General features: G+C 42.3%; 1 protein-coding gene across 6 annotated transcripts in view; it reads left to right on the top strand.

Annotated features, from left to right (window-relative positions):
* OTUD7A (OTU deubiquitinase 7A) overlaps positions 1 to 18733 on the top strand; it is a 133756-nt gene that overhangs the window by 96228 nt on the left and 18795 nt on the right. For all 6 annotated transcript variants that reach the window (XM_028705764.2, XM_077918354.1, XM_028705762.2 and 3 more), the window contains one exon: positions 1069 to 1218. In XM_028705764.2, the coding sequence (XP_028561597.2) occupies positions 1069 to 1218 (150 nt within the window). The remainder of the gene's footprint in view (positions 1 to 1068; positions 1219 to 18733) is intronic.

The following is an 18733-nucleotide window of genomic DNA, read 5'->3' as shown; positions in this document are numbered from 1 at the left end:
TTATGATGTGTAGAAATTTACACATTTCACCACAAAGTGTGCCTTGGGCTGAATGAGAGATGCTAAATAAGTTCTAAGTGTTCTAAGATAAACTGAAGTTCTAAGATAAGTTCTAAGATAAACTGAATAAGCCAAAAGAATGTAAGATTCAGCAGTGCACATTTGTAGCCAACAATAATTTTTAAAATTGCTGAAAATATTTTGATATCATAAAGATTCAAGGAAGAAGACAAAGAACTGTAATGGAAACATGTTATTTTTGTGCTATGTATGGATATTTCTTTTGAAATTGTTGGTTTGTTTTTTCTTTTGGTTATTTAAGTGAAACTCAATAAAAAGAAATTAAAAAAGAAAAGAAAATATTTTGATATCAGACATTGCTCACTCTACTTTGTGTGTCTTATGAATACAGTAAAGAGAGCAACTATATACAGATCATCCTGGTTTAGGGAAGGCCTGCACAATTTGCAACCCTCCAAGATGAGCATAGTCCAGCAGCAATTCATTTTGGCCTGTCAGCTGCTAAGCAAGCTCTCTTGCAATTATAATCAAGCAGCAGCATGCCCAATAGGCCACTTTTGATTGTGATGTGATGGGAAATGAATGAAGAGTAAGGTAAAGGTAAAGGGACCCCTGACCATTAGGCCCAGTCGTGGCCGACTCTGGGGTTGCGGCACTCATCTCGCTTTATTGGCCGAGGGAGCCGGTGTACAGCTTCCGGGTCATGTGGCCAGCATGACTAAGCCGCTTCTGGCGAACCAGAGCAGCGCATGGAAACGCCGTTTACCTTCCCGCTGGAGCGGTACCTATTTATCTACTTGCACTTTGATGTGCTTTCGAACTGCTAGGTTGGCAGGAGCAGGGACCGAGCAATGGGAGCTCACCCCATTGCGGGGATTCGAACCACTGACCTTCTGATCAGCAAGTCCTAGGCTCTGTGGTTTAACACACAGTGCCACCCGCATCCCGAATGAAGTAGCACATCAATATTAAAATACATTGAGCCTGCTGAGACTGCCTATTCCTAGTTTCACAACATGTTTGTAAAATCTTGGTTTCTCTTCACAGCATTTGCACCAATTCCATTTGGTGGAATTTACTTGCCTTTGGAAGTCATGCCTAACCGATGTCATTGCTCACCTCTGGTCCTTGCCTATGATCAAGCGCATTTCTCCGCTCTTGTGTCTATGGAGCAAAAAGATCAACAAAGGGAACAAGGTATGTCAAGTAGGAAATAAAATGGTTTTCTTTTAGTGGAAAGGAATGCAGAGCTACTGTCTATGTGCATTCTATCTGCATGTGCCTATCATAAACACTGTGCTGAGATAGAAATGATAGCAGCCAGCGGCCCGTGTTTTGTTAGCCTAAAAATGGGAAGCAAGCAAGGTCCCAACCAAAGAAGAATGGCTTCTTAAACTGATGGAATATGCGCAACTTGCAGATTTAACATATAGAATAAGAGAACAAAAAGAATACTATATACGTTTAAAGAAGACTGGAAACTGTTTACTGAATATACGTATGAAAATTGTGTTCATTTACAAATGCTGGTAGCATTAAGATAAATTTAACAGTGTAAATAAGTTTCGATGGACGCAACAATGGTTTACTGAATGGTTTAGTTCATGTAAAATATGCAGGGATGTTTGGTGTGCGAAATGAACCACGGAAAGAGAAGAAGGGAAGTCATTGATTTAAGGTTATTTAAATGAATATTTTGAAACGTAAATCTGTTCATATGAATCTCTGGAAGGTGTATTTTATGGGTCACACTGTAGTATCTTGAATCATTGCCAACATAGCTTGTAGAAGTGGCAATTCCAAGTTAACATTGTACTAATCCATTGTTGGTGGTGTGATTGGGCAGCGTTTGGTTCTTCCATCTCCCTTGCTTTTTTCTCTGATCTGTTTTCTGCATTCTGCCTTTCTAAAGGTGAAAGGTATACCAGGTAAGTCATTGGTGTTCTGAGGCACAGCGCCCAGACTCCAATTCCAAACCATGGTTTAAGACCCTGACTTGTTCTGAAGCTGGCACACATGGTTTCCTGGTTCAGATGAAATATTGAGCCAATATATGATTGTCTAAATGTGGCTGCTACCTAACTTTCCCTCAACTTCTACATTTCTTTATTTAACGGAACCAGAAATCCTCATTAATCCAGCATCCATGCCAGATAATTCCAGAGAGTTATTGGATATGCCACAAGTTCTCCTCCGCTATGGTTAGGGAAGACTGGTTTAGTCTTGGGACCATATTATGCAGAGCACTGTGTTAAAATACTGGCACCTTTGGTAAAGGCAACTAGGTTATTTTGCACATGCCTTGTCAACAGACTGGGCTTAGGCTTGCTGTTAATGTCGAGTTGAAGCTTCTGTGTAATCTATGGCACATCATCTGTATTCATCATGTGGCACTGGAAAGTGTATCACTGAGATGATGGAAATGTGGGAAATTTCATTTGTCTTGAGCACATTGTTTTTTCCTTAGTGCTTTGATGTTCAGTGGAATGGCTCTCACAACTGTATGGCAAGGCAGCGTGCCGTTCCAATAACTGCAACTCACTGTGCAAATGAAGGAATTTAAAGTAGTTAAGATGACATTTTTAATTGGACCAGCTTCAGTTGGTGCAAGAAGAGAAGTAGCTTCTTCCGAACATTCATTTCTATATAAAAATGTCTATATCTCTTTGCTATTAAAAATATTAAAAACAGTGTACTAACTCTATAAAAACAAATTTAAGACACACTAGTAAAAGATTCAAACTATGGAAGATCCTCAAAGAATTGCAGCATCTTAGGATGTGTAAAATAAACAAAAAACCTTGGCAAAAGTATTTTCCAGAGATTAGTCAATACAGTGGTACCTCGGGTTAAGTACTTAATTCGTTCCAGAGGTCCGTTCTTAACTTGAAACTGTTCTTAACCTGAGGTACCACTTTAGCTAATGGGGCCTCCCACTGCTGCAGCACTGCCGTTGCGTGATTTCTGTTCTCATCCTGAAGCAAAGTTCTTAACCCAAGGTACTATTTCTGGGTTAGCAGAGTCTGTAACCTGAAGCATCTGTAACCAGAGGTACCACTGTATAGGCTAAGAGACATGCCTCATAACTCCACCAGTAAAGCCTCGTGGGGGAGCAGCACCTGGAGCAGGGACTCCTTCCCATAACTTAACAATTCAAGTTCATACGGGGACTGTCATTTCCCAATTTATTCTGGGCCTTTAAAGGAATCCAGAAGCATGACAAAAAACTATGAGCAAAGTTGGTTAAAGATTAAAATTATTTCCCCCAAACGCTAATGTGATAGAAATGTAGTGAGACAAACAATATCTTCCAGGGTTTTAAGAAGTATGAATAACAGGAGCACAATACTTTTAGCCAGCACATGAATAAATGGTTCCCTCTAGTGTTGTTTTCTGGTCTGAATCCCCATCATCACCACCACCACTATTTCACCTTTAAAAAATGCATGCGGTCAAGATACCCTGCAGCAGGCCTAGTTTGGCCTTTGTTCTTTTAGCCACAGATGTACTGGAGATCATGGAAAAAGCCTAGCACAGACTTTGGATAAGTGCCTCCCAATAGTGTCAGGCAAAATTGTTAAGCAAGCAAAGAGAAGAAAGTGGGAGGAGTTTGACATTGCTAACTAAGAGAGGATATCCTCCCTAGGGCTTCATGCAGGCATATGATGGAACACACGGATATTGCAAAGTAATGTCCAGAATGCAACAATTTGTTTGTTTTGTAGACTCCAAACTTCTGCTTTTATTATATCTGAAGAGGCTGAATTCCCACATGAAGACATTTTATACCTTCTAACAGATCTTTTTTATTTCAAGATCCTTTTTCTGTGCAGAGCAGAACAGCTAGAAGCAGGCCTCTTGATTTCTAGATCTTGCGGTATAAAGTAAGCAGCTGTTGTGCTGATATTTTTTAAATCATGAGTTTTTAGCTGCCTTTATTCATGAATTTGTCGGTTCAAAGGCACAAGTAACTCTTTCTGCCAAAGGACTGGTTTCCCATAAATGGATAAGTGGGATGGCTTTATTCCAGTGTTGCTGAAAGCATGCTTTGATTTCAACAGCACAAGGAGACACTATGAAGGAAAGAAATGCTGTGATTGTGGGTGCCTACTCAGTAGACATTTCCAAATACATTTTAAAAGATTAGATGATATTCCCTGGCAGGTTGTGGGAAATTGCAGCAAAAGAACAAAGGTAGAAGAAAAATTCATTCTATATTTTTATTTGACCTGGGAGCATTTGCAACCTCCTTTCCATATAGGAATGTGGGCCGAGTCCCCTAGTGATTGCAAAGGTGCTTCTCTTATTGTTAAAAGGATGTCAGTCCTTTCCATGTTTGAATACAGCTTTCAAGTAAAAATTTCAAGCTATAATCTTCCTTCAAGTGCTGTAGATTAAGCTGACAATATTTTTTGCTGCTGCTTTTTTGCTAGAAGATGTGTAGCCCTTCCAAAATTTATCTCCTACCTAATATCGTTTAGTTCTGCAGCATTGCTCTCTATAGCTTTGAAGCTATTCTGACTTTTGGCTAATTCTCAGAGATGAAAAACCCTCTAGCCAGCTGCATCTTACTGATTAGTGTAATTACCTCTGTGAAGGCTCTACTGAATATGTATAAGATCCAAGGGTTGTTGCCATTGAATTTCCACTGCTTCTCAACGGTTCTTACCAATTTTCAATCAGACTCACAGATGTGAAGTTGCCACTTCTTCTACTGGCTGTTCTCATGCACATTTTAGCAGCTGCCTCATGCACAGAAATTTACTGGTGGAGCTTTTTTTCTTTTTCTTTATTTTTTTACTACTTCATGTCACAGCACACTGAATGTACAGTGTGGTTCATTGAGAACAACTCAATAAGAGGTCAGATTTTCATTCCTGCCCTTTCATTCTCTCTGGTTTTTAATCTCCCAACAGAAACTCAGTATTCTTTTCTCATTGCACATGCTTGGTCCTCATTACACTGCTTTTTTGGGTGGGGTTATCGCTTTAGGGGTTCCCCTCTAGTTCTGCATATCTTGTGATTTCTTCAAGCACTCTGATACTTCCCTTTTGTTCCTCAGCAGCTCCACCTTAGCTACATTGGCACTGCCTTCATAACTAGGTAAAATGAGTCTTCAGAACAGCAATAAAACCAGATACACAGGGGAAAGGAAAAGCACAAAGAGAGAAGTAAGAACAATAGAGGATGAAAGAAAAAAGCAAATTAAAACATCTCAATTAATTAGGGAAGGAGTAGAAAATTATATATTTCATGAAGTGCGTCTGAAAGAGTGGGAGGGATCAAATCCTATGAATATCTAGAGGCAATCAGCTTCAAATCTGCACTAAAGACTATTTTTTAAAATTCATATTTTGCCACTAAATCTTGTTACAGAGCAGATTGAGCTAAATGAATCTCAATGCCTTTCCCATTTCAGAACTGCCTCATGGGATGCCATTTACTTGCTGGTGTCAAGAGCAAGTAAGGCAATGTGATTTTGGAGGCTTTTTAAGGTAACAGAGATGGAGACAGGCATGAATTTTACAATTATGCCCTGCCAATGGTTTCATTCCATGCTGCTCGTGTTGTCCTTTAAAGGTCTGCAAACACCCATGTGACCTGGTCTTTTAAATGTTATGAATGTGAAGATCACCTCCCACAGTGTTCCAGTAATGTCTGGGGTACGGTTATGATTGGGGTGTGGGGAAAAACAGAAGGCTTTCACCTAGCAACTGGGGCTGGGGTCAGGCACCCCTCAATGGAAAAGTGTGACAGAGCCTGCAACCCCCCCCCCCCAGCTGAGCAGCCTCAATCCGGCTCCTGCTTGCAGGGTATTTGGAGCTCGCTCTGCTGGGTGTGGGGGGGGGGGTAGGAGCCTTCCTGACCTCTAGCTGAGCGTCACAAGGGAGCCCAATCTCCCCACTGCTCCCCAGGACATCGGGGCTTCCACAGTGCCCTTTCTCAGCATTGTAAAAGGTAAAGGTAAAGGTACCCCTGCCCGTACGGGCCAGTCTTGACAGACTCTAGGGTTGTGCGCCCATCTCACTCAAGAGGCCGGGGGCCAGCGCTGTCCGGAGACACTTCCGGGTCACGTGGCCAGCGTGACATTGCTGCTCTGGCGAGCCAGAGCCGCACACGGAAACGCCGTTTACCTTCCCGCTGGTAAGCGGTCCCTATTTATCTACTTGCACCCGGGGGTGCTTTCGAACTGCTAGGTTGGCAGGCGCTGGGACTGAACAACGGGAGCGCACCCCGCCGCGGGGATTCGAACCGCCAACCTTTCGATCAGCAAGCCCTAGGCGCTGAGGCTTTTACCCACAGCGCCACCCGCGTCCCTTACATGGGTCACATGGGTGTTTTCTCAGCATTGTATAAGACTCCTAAAACACTCCTAGGTTTAAAAAACAACAACTTGCAGGCTGGGGTGGGGTTAATAGAGAGCTGCTGTTTGGGAAAGCCAGCATAAAAACCACACATTATATCTGGCAATGCACGCGCCCACTTATGAATTGTTAACTGCAGGCTGTTGGAGCAATGTCTGCCATATTACATTTTAGATATTTAGGATTCTATTTTTAGGCATCTTTCCAGTGGAGTAATTAAAAAATAAATGTGAAGACACACAGCCCACATGTTTATTTTCAAGTGCTTGCAAATTAATATGAAACAAACGTTCTATTTAAAATAAGCCATTGAAAAATGCTAGCTCTCTGCAGCAGTGGCTGATAATATTTTCATAACTCTTCTCGTATTAGGATGAAGCAAACAATGATGCGAATATCTTGAGAGAAAGTTACACAGCAAACCATCCCTTTAATGGGAGGAGAGGCTGAATACATTTCTGTGTTTTATTCCTGAACAGCTTGAAAGCAGCTGTCCCATTGCATGTTCTATAGGCACAGCCCAGCTTGTACTTCTTTTCGCATGAGACAGGTGAGAGGTTTGTAGAATAATCCGTACGTCAGCCCTTCAAGAGCTGCTGTGTGCAAACACAGGTGAGCTTCTGCAAACGTCTGGCTTTTGACGCAGTTAACTTTATAACTGGATCTAACTGTCCAAGCTCAATAAATAGTGAATGCCATTTTGGACAGGGTTTGCCTTTCCAAAGCATATTCCCTACTATGCTTCTGAGCTTTTTGTGCAAATAAAAACATGCAGAGTTATTTGCATCTTTGAATTCTAGCTATTGACTTTGTTGGTACAATCATGCAGAATACAGCCTCTAATGAAGAATGCAATCACTTCTGTTTTCTTTGGGAGAGAGAAATAACCTGAAAATACATTAGCTGTAGCCGCAAAAAGAAAATAGGTTGTTTCAGTTTCTTTTGTTTTGGTTGTCTTGAGATGGAGAAATCTGTTTTTGTTTATAAACCTTTATTATCTGTTCTAGGAACTAGGAAGGGTCCTAGAACAGAACAGTCGGTCTGTGAGCACTTAGAAGAAGAGCGCTATGATAACTAAGACCCAGCATGGGTTTCTCAAAAATAAGTCATGCCAGACCACTCTCATTTCTTTTTTTGACAGAGTAGCAAGCTTGGTGGATCAGGGGGATGCTGTGGACATAGTGCATCTTTATTTCAGTAAGGCTTTTGACAGAGTCCCCCATGATATTCTTTGAGGAAGCTGGTAAAATATGGGTTGAACGAGGTAACTGTTACGTGGATTGGTAGCAGGTTGGTGGAATGAACCTAAAGAGTACTCATTAATGGTTCCTCTTCATCCTGGGAAAAGGTAACCAGTGGGGTGCCGCAGGATTCTGTCCTGGGTCCATTGTTGTTGAACGTCTTTATAAACAACTTGAATGAAGGAATTGAGGGGATGCTCATCAAATTTGTAGATGACAGCAAACTGGGAGGGGTAGTTAATGCTGTCAGAATCAGACAGAATCAGAATTCAAAATGATCTTGACAGATTGGAGAACTAGGCACAAGCTAACAAATGAATTTCAGTAGGGACAAATGTAAAATTCTGCACTTGGGGAGGAAGAACCAGATGCACAAATATAAGATGGGGGACACCTGGCTTGCTAGCAGTACATGTGAAAAGGATCTAGGGGTCTTGGTGCACCACAAGCTTAACATGAGTCAACAGTGTGATGCAGCAGCAAAAAAAGCTAATGCTATTCTAGGCTGCATCAACAGAAGTATATTGTCCAGATCAAGGGAAGTAATAGTACCACTCTGTTCTGCCTTGGTTGGACCACACCTGGAATACTGTGTCCACTTCTGGGCACCACAATTTAAGAAGGATGTTGGCAAGCTGGAATGTGTGCAGAAGAAGGCAACCAAGATGATCAAGGATCAAGGAAACCAAGCCTTACGAGGAGTGCTTGAAGGAGCTGGGTATGTTTAGCTTGGAAAAGAGGAGACTGAGAGGAGATATGATAGCCATATTCAAATATCTTAGGGCTGTCACCTTGTTTTCTCCTGCTCTGAAGGGTAGGACTTGAACCAATGGCTTCAAGTTGCAAGAAAGATTCCGACTAAACCTCAGGAAAAGCTTTCTGACAGCAAGAGCTGTTCGACAGTGGAACAGACTCCCTGGGAAAGTGGTGGACTCTTCTTCCTTGGAGGTTTTTAAACAGAGGTTGGACGGCAATCTGTCATGGATGCTTTAGCTGAGATTCCTGCATGGCAGGGGGTTGGACTAGATGACCCTTGGGGTCCCTCCCAACTCCTAAGATTCGATGACAACATTGCTTTTGTGCATGTGAACTGGTTCTGAACGCAGATGGCAACTACGGCTGTTAAAGGATTTGTGCTACATGCTCTCTGAATCAGAGTGGGTTGCAGTGATCTGGTGCCACCTGGTGAAACCTTACTAATGTTACAATCTGCTACATTTTTACCTGTGGCTGCTATCTTCACCAATCCTGGAAAAATACTTTCTCTTGCAAGAGGCCTTTCGGTAAACTCTTATAGTTTTCTATTTTTTAAAGATTCTTCTAACCAATTTCTATATAAATGTAGCCCTGACATTCAAATACGTACATCCAAAAAATGTGTAACCTTTTGAAATAGTTTATTTTGCATAGTGACTAACAGACTGAGCTGCAAATCAGGAAGTTCCTAGGTCAAATCTCAACTCTCCTGTGAACTTCTTTTTTTAAAAAATAATTTTTTATTGATTTTCCAACAGAAAATAAAAACAAACAATACACAATACGTAAACAAACAAACATATAAACATGTATAATTTCACAACCTCTTTTTCATAAACCTTGCTTCCCGGACTTCCCCATGCCTCCCCTTTTCTGCATCCCTGTTTTAATGTTTCTTCAGCAACCCCCCAGTTAGCTAATTGCTCATTTTCTTTTTAACCTTCTTCTCTTACTTAGTCGGTTACAGCTGTAATTCTATAGTTCCCATTCCCTTGACATTTTAGCACTCATTAATTTTACAACAGTTCTTAAGATATATTTTAAATTTCTTCCAATCTTCTTCCACCGTCTCTTTTCCTTGGTCACGGATTCTGCCAGTCATCTCCGCCAGTCCCATATAGTCAATCACCTTCGTCTGCCATTCTTCCAGCGTGGGTAGTTCTTGTGTCTTCCAATACTTTGCTAAGAGAATCCTTGCTGCTGTGGTAGCATACATAAAAAACGTCCTATCCTTCCTTGACACCAATTGGCCAACCATGCCCAGGAGAAAAGGCTCTGGTTTCTTATGAAAGATACATTTAAGGACCTTCTTAATTTCATTATAGATCATTTCCCAAAAGGCCTTAATCCTCGGGCAAGTCCACCAAAGGTGATAGAAGGTACCTTCAGTCTCATTGCATTTCCAGCATTTATTATTGGGCAAATGGTAAATTTTTGCGAGCTTGACTGGGGTCATGTACCACCTATAAATCATTTTCATAATGTTTTCTCTTAAGGCATTACATGCCGTAAACTTTATACCGGTGGTCCATAACTGTTCCCAGTCAGCAAACATAATGTCATGACTAATGTCTTGTGCCCACTTAATCATGGCTGACTTAACCATTTCATCTTGTGTATTCCACTTCAACAGCAGGTTGTACATTCTTGACAAATTCTTAGTATTGGGTTCTAACAATTCTGTTTCTAATTTTGACCTCTCCATCTGGAAGCCAATTTTCCTGTCTTGTTTGAACACCTCCATTATTTGATGATAGTGAAGCCAATCTCGTACTTTAAACTTCAATTTCTCATAACTCTGTAATTTAACTTTTTCACCATCTTGCTCTAAAATTTCCCAATATTTTGGCCATTTAGACCCCATATTAAGTTTTTTCACCTCCTTGGCTTCCATTGGTGACAGCCACCTAGGGGTTTTGTTTTCCAACAAATCTTTGTAACGAATCCAAACATTATATAGTGCTTTCCTAACAATATGGTTTTTGAACCCTTTATGAGTTTTTACCTTTTCGTACCATATATATGCATGCCAACCAAATCTATTGTCAAACCCTTCCAAATCCAAAATGTCCGTGTTCTCAAGAAGTAGCCAGTCTTTCAACCAGCAGAAAGCTGCCGATTCATAATACAGTCTTAAGTCCGGCAGGGCAAACCCCCCTCTATCTTTTGCATCAGTTAAGATCTTAAATTTTATTCTGGGCTTTTTGCCCTGCCAGACAAATTTGGATATATCTTTCTGCCACTTCCTGAAACAGTCCATTTTGTCCACAATCTGTAATGTCTGAAACAAAAATAACATTCTAGGCAATACATTCATCTTAATAACAGCAATTCGGCCTAACAAGGAAAGTCTCAACCTTGACCATATTTCTAGGTCTTTCTTTACTTCTGTCCAACCTTTATCATAGTTATCTTTAAATAAATTCACATTCTTAGATGTCAAGTTAATCCCCAAATATTTCACTTTCTTTGCCACCATTAATCCCGTTTCACTCTGAAACCTCTCTTTTTCAACATTTGTTAGATTTTTCTCCAGAACTTTAGTTTTTTGCTTGTTCAACTTAAATCCTGCTACTTGACCAAATACTTGAATTAATTCTAAGACTCTTTTCGTACTAGTGTCTGGCTGTTGCAAAGTCAATACTAGGTCATCTGCGAAGGCCCTCAGTTTATATTGTTTGGCTCCGACCTGAACTCCTTTAACCAGCTGGTCCCCTCTAATCATATTTAACAAAACCTCCAAGACAGATATAAAGAGTACTCCTTACTCTCCTGTGAACTTCTTGAGGGGCCCTAGGCTAGCCACTCTTTCTCAGCCTGTTTCCCCATCTGTCATATGGGAGATAATACTACATAATTCCCTTGTAAGAATTGCAGACAGAAAATGAATGTGACATGCTTTGAACATTTGAAAGCAGTAAAGGTAAAGGGACCCCTGATCATTAGGTCCAGTCGTGACCGACTCTGGGGTTGCGGCACTCATCTCGCTTTATTGGCCAAGGGAGCCGGCGTACAGCTTCTGGGTCATGTGGCCAGCATGACTAACCCACTTCTGGCGAACCAGAACAGCGCATGGAAACACCGTTTACCTTCCCGCCAGAGCGGTACCTATTTATCTACTTGCACTTTGACGTGCTTTCGAACTGCTAGGTTGGCAGGAGCAGGGACCGAGCAACGGGAGCTCACCCCATCGCAGGGATTCTGTTCAGTTTCTGTTAATTGGTTCTCGTGGGAAACTTGCAGATTCTAGCTACCACAATTAACTCAAGCTGGTGTCAATTTACTCTTGGCAGAAAGCCCAGGTCTGCTTGACCTAGAAACTACTCTGATTGGTTAACGACCAGCACTCTGCTCTGTTATCAAGGGATTGCTAGCTCAGTTTGAAGTGAGGTGTTATTAGGAGTAGAAGTGCTGTGTATGGTTTTGAGAGAGAGAAAGAGAGGATTTATTTTGCTTTGTTTTGTATGCAGAAACTCTGCTGGTTTTATTTTCTCCTTTTTAATAAATCCTGTAAATAGTTATTCTGAGTCTAGCTGACTAGTCATTACTGCCGCAACTAGCTTCCTCGCTGTGCAGGAAAACTCTGCTACGTTTGGGCTAAAGCCAGTAGGGCTATGCCTGACACTTCAAAGTTCCATGAGGTTATGGGCATTGTGCTGCCAGCCTGAGTTGCGGTGGTGTCAGCATCAACGGCGTTGGTTCCAGTAGTTCCAGAAGTTGTTGTTCCTGCTGGTGCAGCAGATGGACTCTGGCTGGTTCCTGACCATGGTGAGCTGGTGACGCAGTGGACACAAGGACAACAGCTGCAGCGTGTGAGTGCTGGGTGCTGTGGTTCCTGTTTTCTCTCTCGGTGGTCGTGAGTAGCTGGTTCCGGGTTCCAGGGACATCGCTCTCAAGATGGCCTCACAACCAGTTCAGATGGCTTTTGAGCGTCTGAATGACTCCAATTACTTGCTGTGGTCGGAACGCATGCAGGCAGTGCTGCAGAGGGATCGTCTCTGGCAAGTGGTGAGTAAGTTTCCTGCAAAGCCTGATGATGAAGACCTCGACAAAGACCAAAGAGCAAGGGCCACAATTGTCTTGGGGCTGGAAGATTCCCAGTTGCCGTATGTGAGGGGAATCAAGACAGCTAGAGGTGTGTGGCAAGCACTTAAAGAACTCCATGTGCGTGAGACAGCAGTTTCCAAGCTGTTCATTCGCAAGGCATTGTACAAGGCAATGTTACAGCCTGGGGTTACAATGCAGGAACACCTACACAGTTTACAGTTAAAGTTTACTGCGCTACAGGAAAGAGACTGTGCATTAGACCAGCAGGAGAAGGTGGCTATTATTTTGAGTTCTCTCCCGGAAAGCTGGGATAATTTAGTTTTGTCTCTAGAAGGCATCCAGGAGCGTGATTTATCAGTCAGTTACGTTACTGGGCGTTTGATTGAAGAATGGCAGAAGAGGCAAGAAAGGTCGTTGGCTGCAGAGGCTTCTACAGGCGGGCGGTTTGGAAGGAGTTCTCATGCCGTGCCAGAGGTGAAGCAAAAGCAGCGTACCAGTGAGGAGTCAGCGTTTGCTGTTAGGCGTTGTTTCCGATGTGGGTCTTCAGCGCATCTAAAACGACAATGTCCGGAGTTGGTCAAGTCTCAGTTGCCGGTGCAGGAGCAGAGACGAGATCAGCAGCAGCAGCGGAAAAAGAAATTCTTCAAACAAAAACAGTCGGCTCAGCTGGTGACCGGCGAGGTCAAGATTGCTGATGAGAAACAAGCTGTCTGGGTGGTCGATTCGGGAGCATCTCGCCACATCGTAAATTCAGATGAATTGTTTGTTTCCAAGAACTCAGCACAGCGTAGCCAGGTGGCTCTAGCAGACGGAAGTACTTCCGAAGTGATTTCGGGGGGTGCAGTTTTTGTTCCTTGTCTTCGTGAATGCCTGCAAAATGTACTTTGTGTGCCGTCATTAAGGAGCAATCTGATGTCTGTAGATTGTTTGCTAAAAGCTGGGTTTAAAGTGCATTTTGAAGGAGACAGTTGCATCATTAAGAAGGCTGGTGAGATTTTAGGCACTGCTAAGTCAGAGGGAGGCTTGTTTTGGCTTAAAGCAGGATCTCAAGTTGCAGCAGTAGTCAGTAAATCTAAGCCTGCAGTGAATAACAAAGCTATACATGACAACTGTGTGCACTTATTGCATAGGAAAATGGGGCATGCTTGCTGGAAAAGTGTACTAAAAATGTCTGAATTGGCTGATGGGGGTAATTTAAAGAGTTGTAACAAGTACCTTGATTGTAATGTGTGTAAAAAGGTTAAAACCCACAGAGTCTCTTACCCCAGAAGTGACAGAGTTAGTGAGTCACCGCTACAGCTGGTTCACATGGACGTAATTGGTCCATTTGCTGTAAGCAGGGGTGGATCGCGTTTTTCACTAACAATTGTGGATGATGCCACACGTTATTCTTGGGTTTTTCCCATGAAGAATAAGGGTGACGTGTTCACTAAGTTTAAAGGCTGGGTGGCATCTGTGGAAAGATTTCTGTCCATTAAACTTAAAAGGATTCAGACGGACAGAGGTGGCGAATTTATGTCAAATGCTTTTAGAGATTGGTTACAAAAGCGTGGCATTGGGCATAGAAAAACGAACATTTTTTCCCCAGAGGAGAATGGCGTTGCAGAGCGAAAAAACAGATCTTTACAAGATATGATGTTTGCCATGCTTGATGATGCTGATTTGCCCATGTCTTATTGGGGGGAGAGCATGCTCACCGTGTGTTATCTCCAAAACAGGCTCTTTCATCAAACAATAGGTACAACCCCGTACTTTAAATTGTTTCAGAAAAAACCCAAAATTGACCATTTGCATGTGTTTGGATCAAAAGCCTGGGTATTAATTCCGAAACAAATGAGGAAGAAGGGAGATCCTAAGACCAAACAGTTAGTGTTTGTGGGTTACCAGGAGCTGGGAAAAGGTTTCCGCTTTGCTGAAGGGACAAATGGCATTGTGATCTCCAGGAATGCCAGTTTTTGTGAACATAGTGGCTGGGAGAGACTACATGCCAATACTGAGGTTTGGTTTGAACCTTCCCAGGAGCTTCATGACTCTGAAAGTAGACACAGAGAATCAGAGTCTGAGGGGGAGGAAAGTTCAGATAAGAGCTCTCAAGAAAGTGGAGTTAGCCAAAGACCAGTTGCTAAGCAACAAAAGAGAGGTCGTAGTTCTGAGGAGGAAAGTGGGTCAGAAGAAAAATTTTCTCCCAGAAGATCTAAAAGACAAAACAAAGGAGTGCCTCCGGTGCGTTTTTCCCCAGATACTGCAAATGTGTTTAGTGTAATTGCAGAACCCAAGAGTTTTCAGGAGGTGTTAAAGTTACCAAAAGAGGAGGCAGAGCGCTGGAAACAGGCAATGGAGGAAGAGATGTCCTCTCTGAATGAGCACAAGGTTTTTACACCAGTAGCAGCGCCTGAGGGGGCAAAGATTGTAGGCTGCAGGTGGGTGTACAAACTTAAACCTCTGGTGACAGGAGAGTACAAATACAAAGCTCGTTTAGTGGCTCAAGGATACTCTCAGAGGCCTGGAAAAGATTATGACGAGACTTTTTCCCCTACTGCTAAGGGGGACAGTGTAAGGCTGATTTTAACGCTTGGAGCAAAGAGAAAACTCCTGTTAAACCATTTTGACATTCAGACTGCATATTTACATGCATCAATATCAGAAGACCTGTATCTAGCCGAACCGCCTGGTTATGAGACAGGTTCCAATAGAGTGTTGAAATTAAACAAAGCTCTATACGGTCTCAAACAGGCTGCAAGATCTTGGAACAAGTGTTTCCATGAGGCCTTAGTGTCATTTGGTTTCAAACAGAGTACAGTTGACAATTGTGTTTATGTACGTGGTACAGGCAGTGATCAAGAGTTTTGTCTGATTTATGTAGATGATGTTTTGTATGCCTGCAAAACAGATAAACAAACTAAAAGATTTGCCAAGCAATTGTCCAGTAAGTTCAAAGTGAAAGACTTAGGCCCGGTTAGGACATATCTAGGGTTGGAAGTGTGCTGGGCCCAAGATGGCAGCTGCCTAATTAGTCAGCAGAACAAAGTTAAACAACTACTGACTACATACAGGATGCAGGATTGCAAAGGGGCAGTGGTGCCTATGGATCCAGGTTTCATAAAAACACTTCATATAGATGAGAGTCCTGAATTTGAACATCCTGATGTATATCATTCTGTAATTGGAAGTTTATTGTATCTAGCACAGTGGTCCAGACCTGATATTAGTTATGCAGTAGGCATATTAAGTAGATTGGTCTCAAAACCCACACTAAATGCCTGGAAAGGGGTAAAACAAGTTCTGAGGTATCTCAAACAGACAATTGGCTATATGTTACAATTAAATTCTTCAGAGGATGAAATGTTGAGTTGCTACTGTGATAGTGACTGGGGAAATTTGCCGGATAGAAAATCTGTCACAGGACTAGTCATAATGGTCGGTGGAGCTTTAATCAGCTGGCGGTCACGCAAGCAAGACGTTGTAAGTGTGTCATCAACGGAATCAGAGTACGCCGCATTGAGTGAATTGTGCAACGAGGTGATTTATTTCAAGCATTTGTTAGCAGATTTAAATGTAAATTGTGGAGAACCAGTACAAGTTTACATTGATAATCAAGCTTGTATAACATTAAGTAAAACAGAGGGTTTCAAATCGCGTTCCAAACATATCTCTGTAAAATACCAAAATGTACGTTGCTGTGTACAAGACAATATAATCACCTGTACTTATGTATCAAGTGAAGAAAATGTAGCAGATGTATTAACTAAACCATTGGCAAAGATAAAGAACAAGCGAATGTGCAAGGGTTTAGGTTTGCTGGAAAAATGATCTCCTACATAGGTGTATTTGGTGTTAATTGTTCAGCAGAATCTGTGAGGGGGTGTTCAGTTTCTGTTAATTGGTTCTCGTGGGAAACTTGCAGATTCTAGCTACCACAATTAACTCAAGCTGGTGTCAATTTACTCTTGGCAGAAAGCCCAGGTCTGCTTGACCTAGAAACTACTCTGATTGGTTAACGACCAGCACTCTGCTCTGTTATCAAGGGATTGCTAGCTCAGTTTGAAGTGAGGTGTTATTAGGAGTAGAAGTGCTGTGTATGGTTTTGAGAGAGAGAAAGAGAGGATTTATTTTGCTTTGTTTTGTATGCAGAAACTCTGCTGGTTTTATTTTCTCCTTTTTAATAAATCCTGTAAATAGTTATTCTGAGTCTAGCTGACTAGTCATTACTGCCGCAACTAGCTTCCTCGCTGTGCAGGAAAACTCTGCTACGTTTGGGCTAAAGCCAGTAGGGCTATGCCTGACACTTCAAAGTTCCATGAGATTCGAACCGCCGACCTTCTGATCGGCAAGCCCTAGGCTCTGTGGTTTAACCCTTGACATCAGTATGCTCGTGTTAAACGTTATTATTTTCCCTGACATTTAGTGTGTTCTCTCATTGTAGTTGTCTTACAGTAAGCAGGATACCTAATTTACAGCAATTCAGATACTTTAGTCTTTGCCTCCAAGTTTGTCACCAAACCCCCCCCCCCCTTGATGAATTACTTTGACCTGCATTGCGTGATTTTGCAAATCCAAAGATTCTGGAAATGTGCCTGGCCGAGTGTTTGCCCAGCAAGAGAACACATAAGAAAGCTGAGTCTTTCATTCTTTTTTTAAAGGCAGTTGTACAAAAACCTCTAAAATGTATGTGGTAGTTTCTGCAAAGTGCTTCAATATTGTTGATAGCTGTCACCAGTGTTATGGAAATGTCAGTTTGCCTCCTTCCCCAAAATGCATTCTAAAAAAATGGGGAGGGGGGTACCAGTTCCCAGAAATAAATGGGAGATAAAATGAGGATAAATAATTTGAATTAAACACATTCTTTGCACATTTATATAACATTTTCATTGTGGCACAAATTGCTAGAGGACATTATATTATTTTTCAACACTTGAGACTTGAAGAATTGTGGTATTTCTGGTCTCAAAATGCTTGTTTTTATTGAATGTTAATTAGCACAAGGAAGAATACACTTTCAGTGTTTTTCTTCTCCACTGAGCAAATTTCTGTTACAATTACATCTGCTTTTTTGCAATAATGTTTTGCAATCATTCTGTTTTGCCAGTAAGTATGTAGTGGTGCCAGTTTATAGTTTAACATTCTCCTTCTTCAGCCCACAGTTGCAATAAACAGGGAAGTTTGTAATCAGTTTCTGTGTGATCTGTCAGCCCTGCTACCAACACTCTGGGGTGAGCAAGGACCAAAGATGAACCTAGTTCTTGTAGTCTGGCTGCACTGCCCTCTTGCTAAGTAGCCGCGTTTGCATGGATGATACATAACGATGTTTTGAGAATGCTCTGCCATCCAGAATCTGGCCTAATTGCCTTTCTCTCAAGCAGGAGTTTCACCGTTCTTTCAGGTGTAAGGTCGGCATTGTCTTCTCTCAGATCCAGATTTAGAAAAATTTTGAGATTCCTCCTCTCAAGTCAGACCAGTACCCTGCGACATTGCTGGTGATATCATTTATTTGGGTGGAGCCATACTATTTAAGAACTGTTCTTCGGAGCAGATCCATACTATATAAAGGAAAAACTAAAGGTTTTTTGTGCACTCTGGGCGGCTTCCAGCAGAATATTAAAATACAATTCATCAAATATTGAAAGCTTCCCTAAACAGGGCTGCCTTCAGATGTCTTCTAAAAGTCTGATAGTTGTTTATTTCTTTGACATCTGTTGGGAGGGCGTTCCACAGGGCAGGCACCACTACTGAGAAGGCCTTCTGCGTGGTTCAGTGTAACCGCTTCTTGCAGTGAGAGAACTGCCAGAAGGCCCTCGGAGCGGGACCCCAGTGTCCGGGCAGAAAGATGGGGGTGGAGATGTTCCTTGAGGTATACTGGGCTGAGGCTGTTTAGGGCTTTAAAGCTCAGCACCAACACTTTGAGTTGTGCTTGGAAATGTACTGGGAGCCAATGCAGGTCTTTCAAGACCGGTGTTATGTGGTCTTGGCGGCCGCTCCCAGTCATCAGTCTAGCTGCCGCATTCTGAATTAGTTATAGTTTCCGGGTCACCTTCAAAGGTAGCCCCACAAAGAGCGCATTGCAGTGGTCCAAGCAGGAGATAAGCAAAGCATGCACTACTCTGGCAAGACAGTCCACGGGCAGGCGGGCAGGTAGGGTCTCAGCCTGCGTACCAGATGGAGCTGGTAGACAGCCGCCCTGGACACAGAATTGACCTGCGCCTCCATGGACAGCTGTGAGTCCAAAATGACTCACAGGCTGTGCACCTGGTCCTTCAGGGACACAGTTACCCCATTCAGGACCAGGGAGTCCTCCACACCTGCCTG

Source organism: Podarcis muralis, chromosome 14, assembly GCF_964188315.1.
Source record: "Podarcis muralis chromosome 14, rPodMur119.hap1.1, whole genome shotgun sequence".
NCBI lineage: Eukaryota > Metazoa > Chordata > Lepidosauria > Squamata > Lacertidae > Podarcis > Podarcis muralis.
The sequence above is the reverse complement of the archived record's forward strand: the minus strand, read 5'-3'. Positions and strand labels throughout refer to the sequence as shown.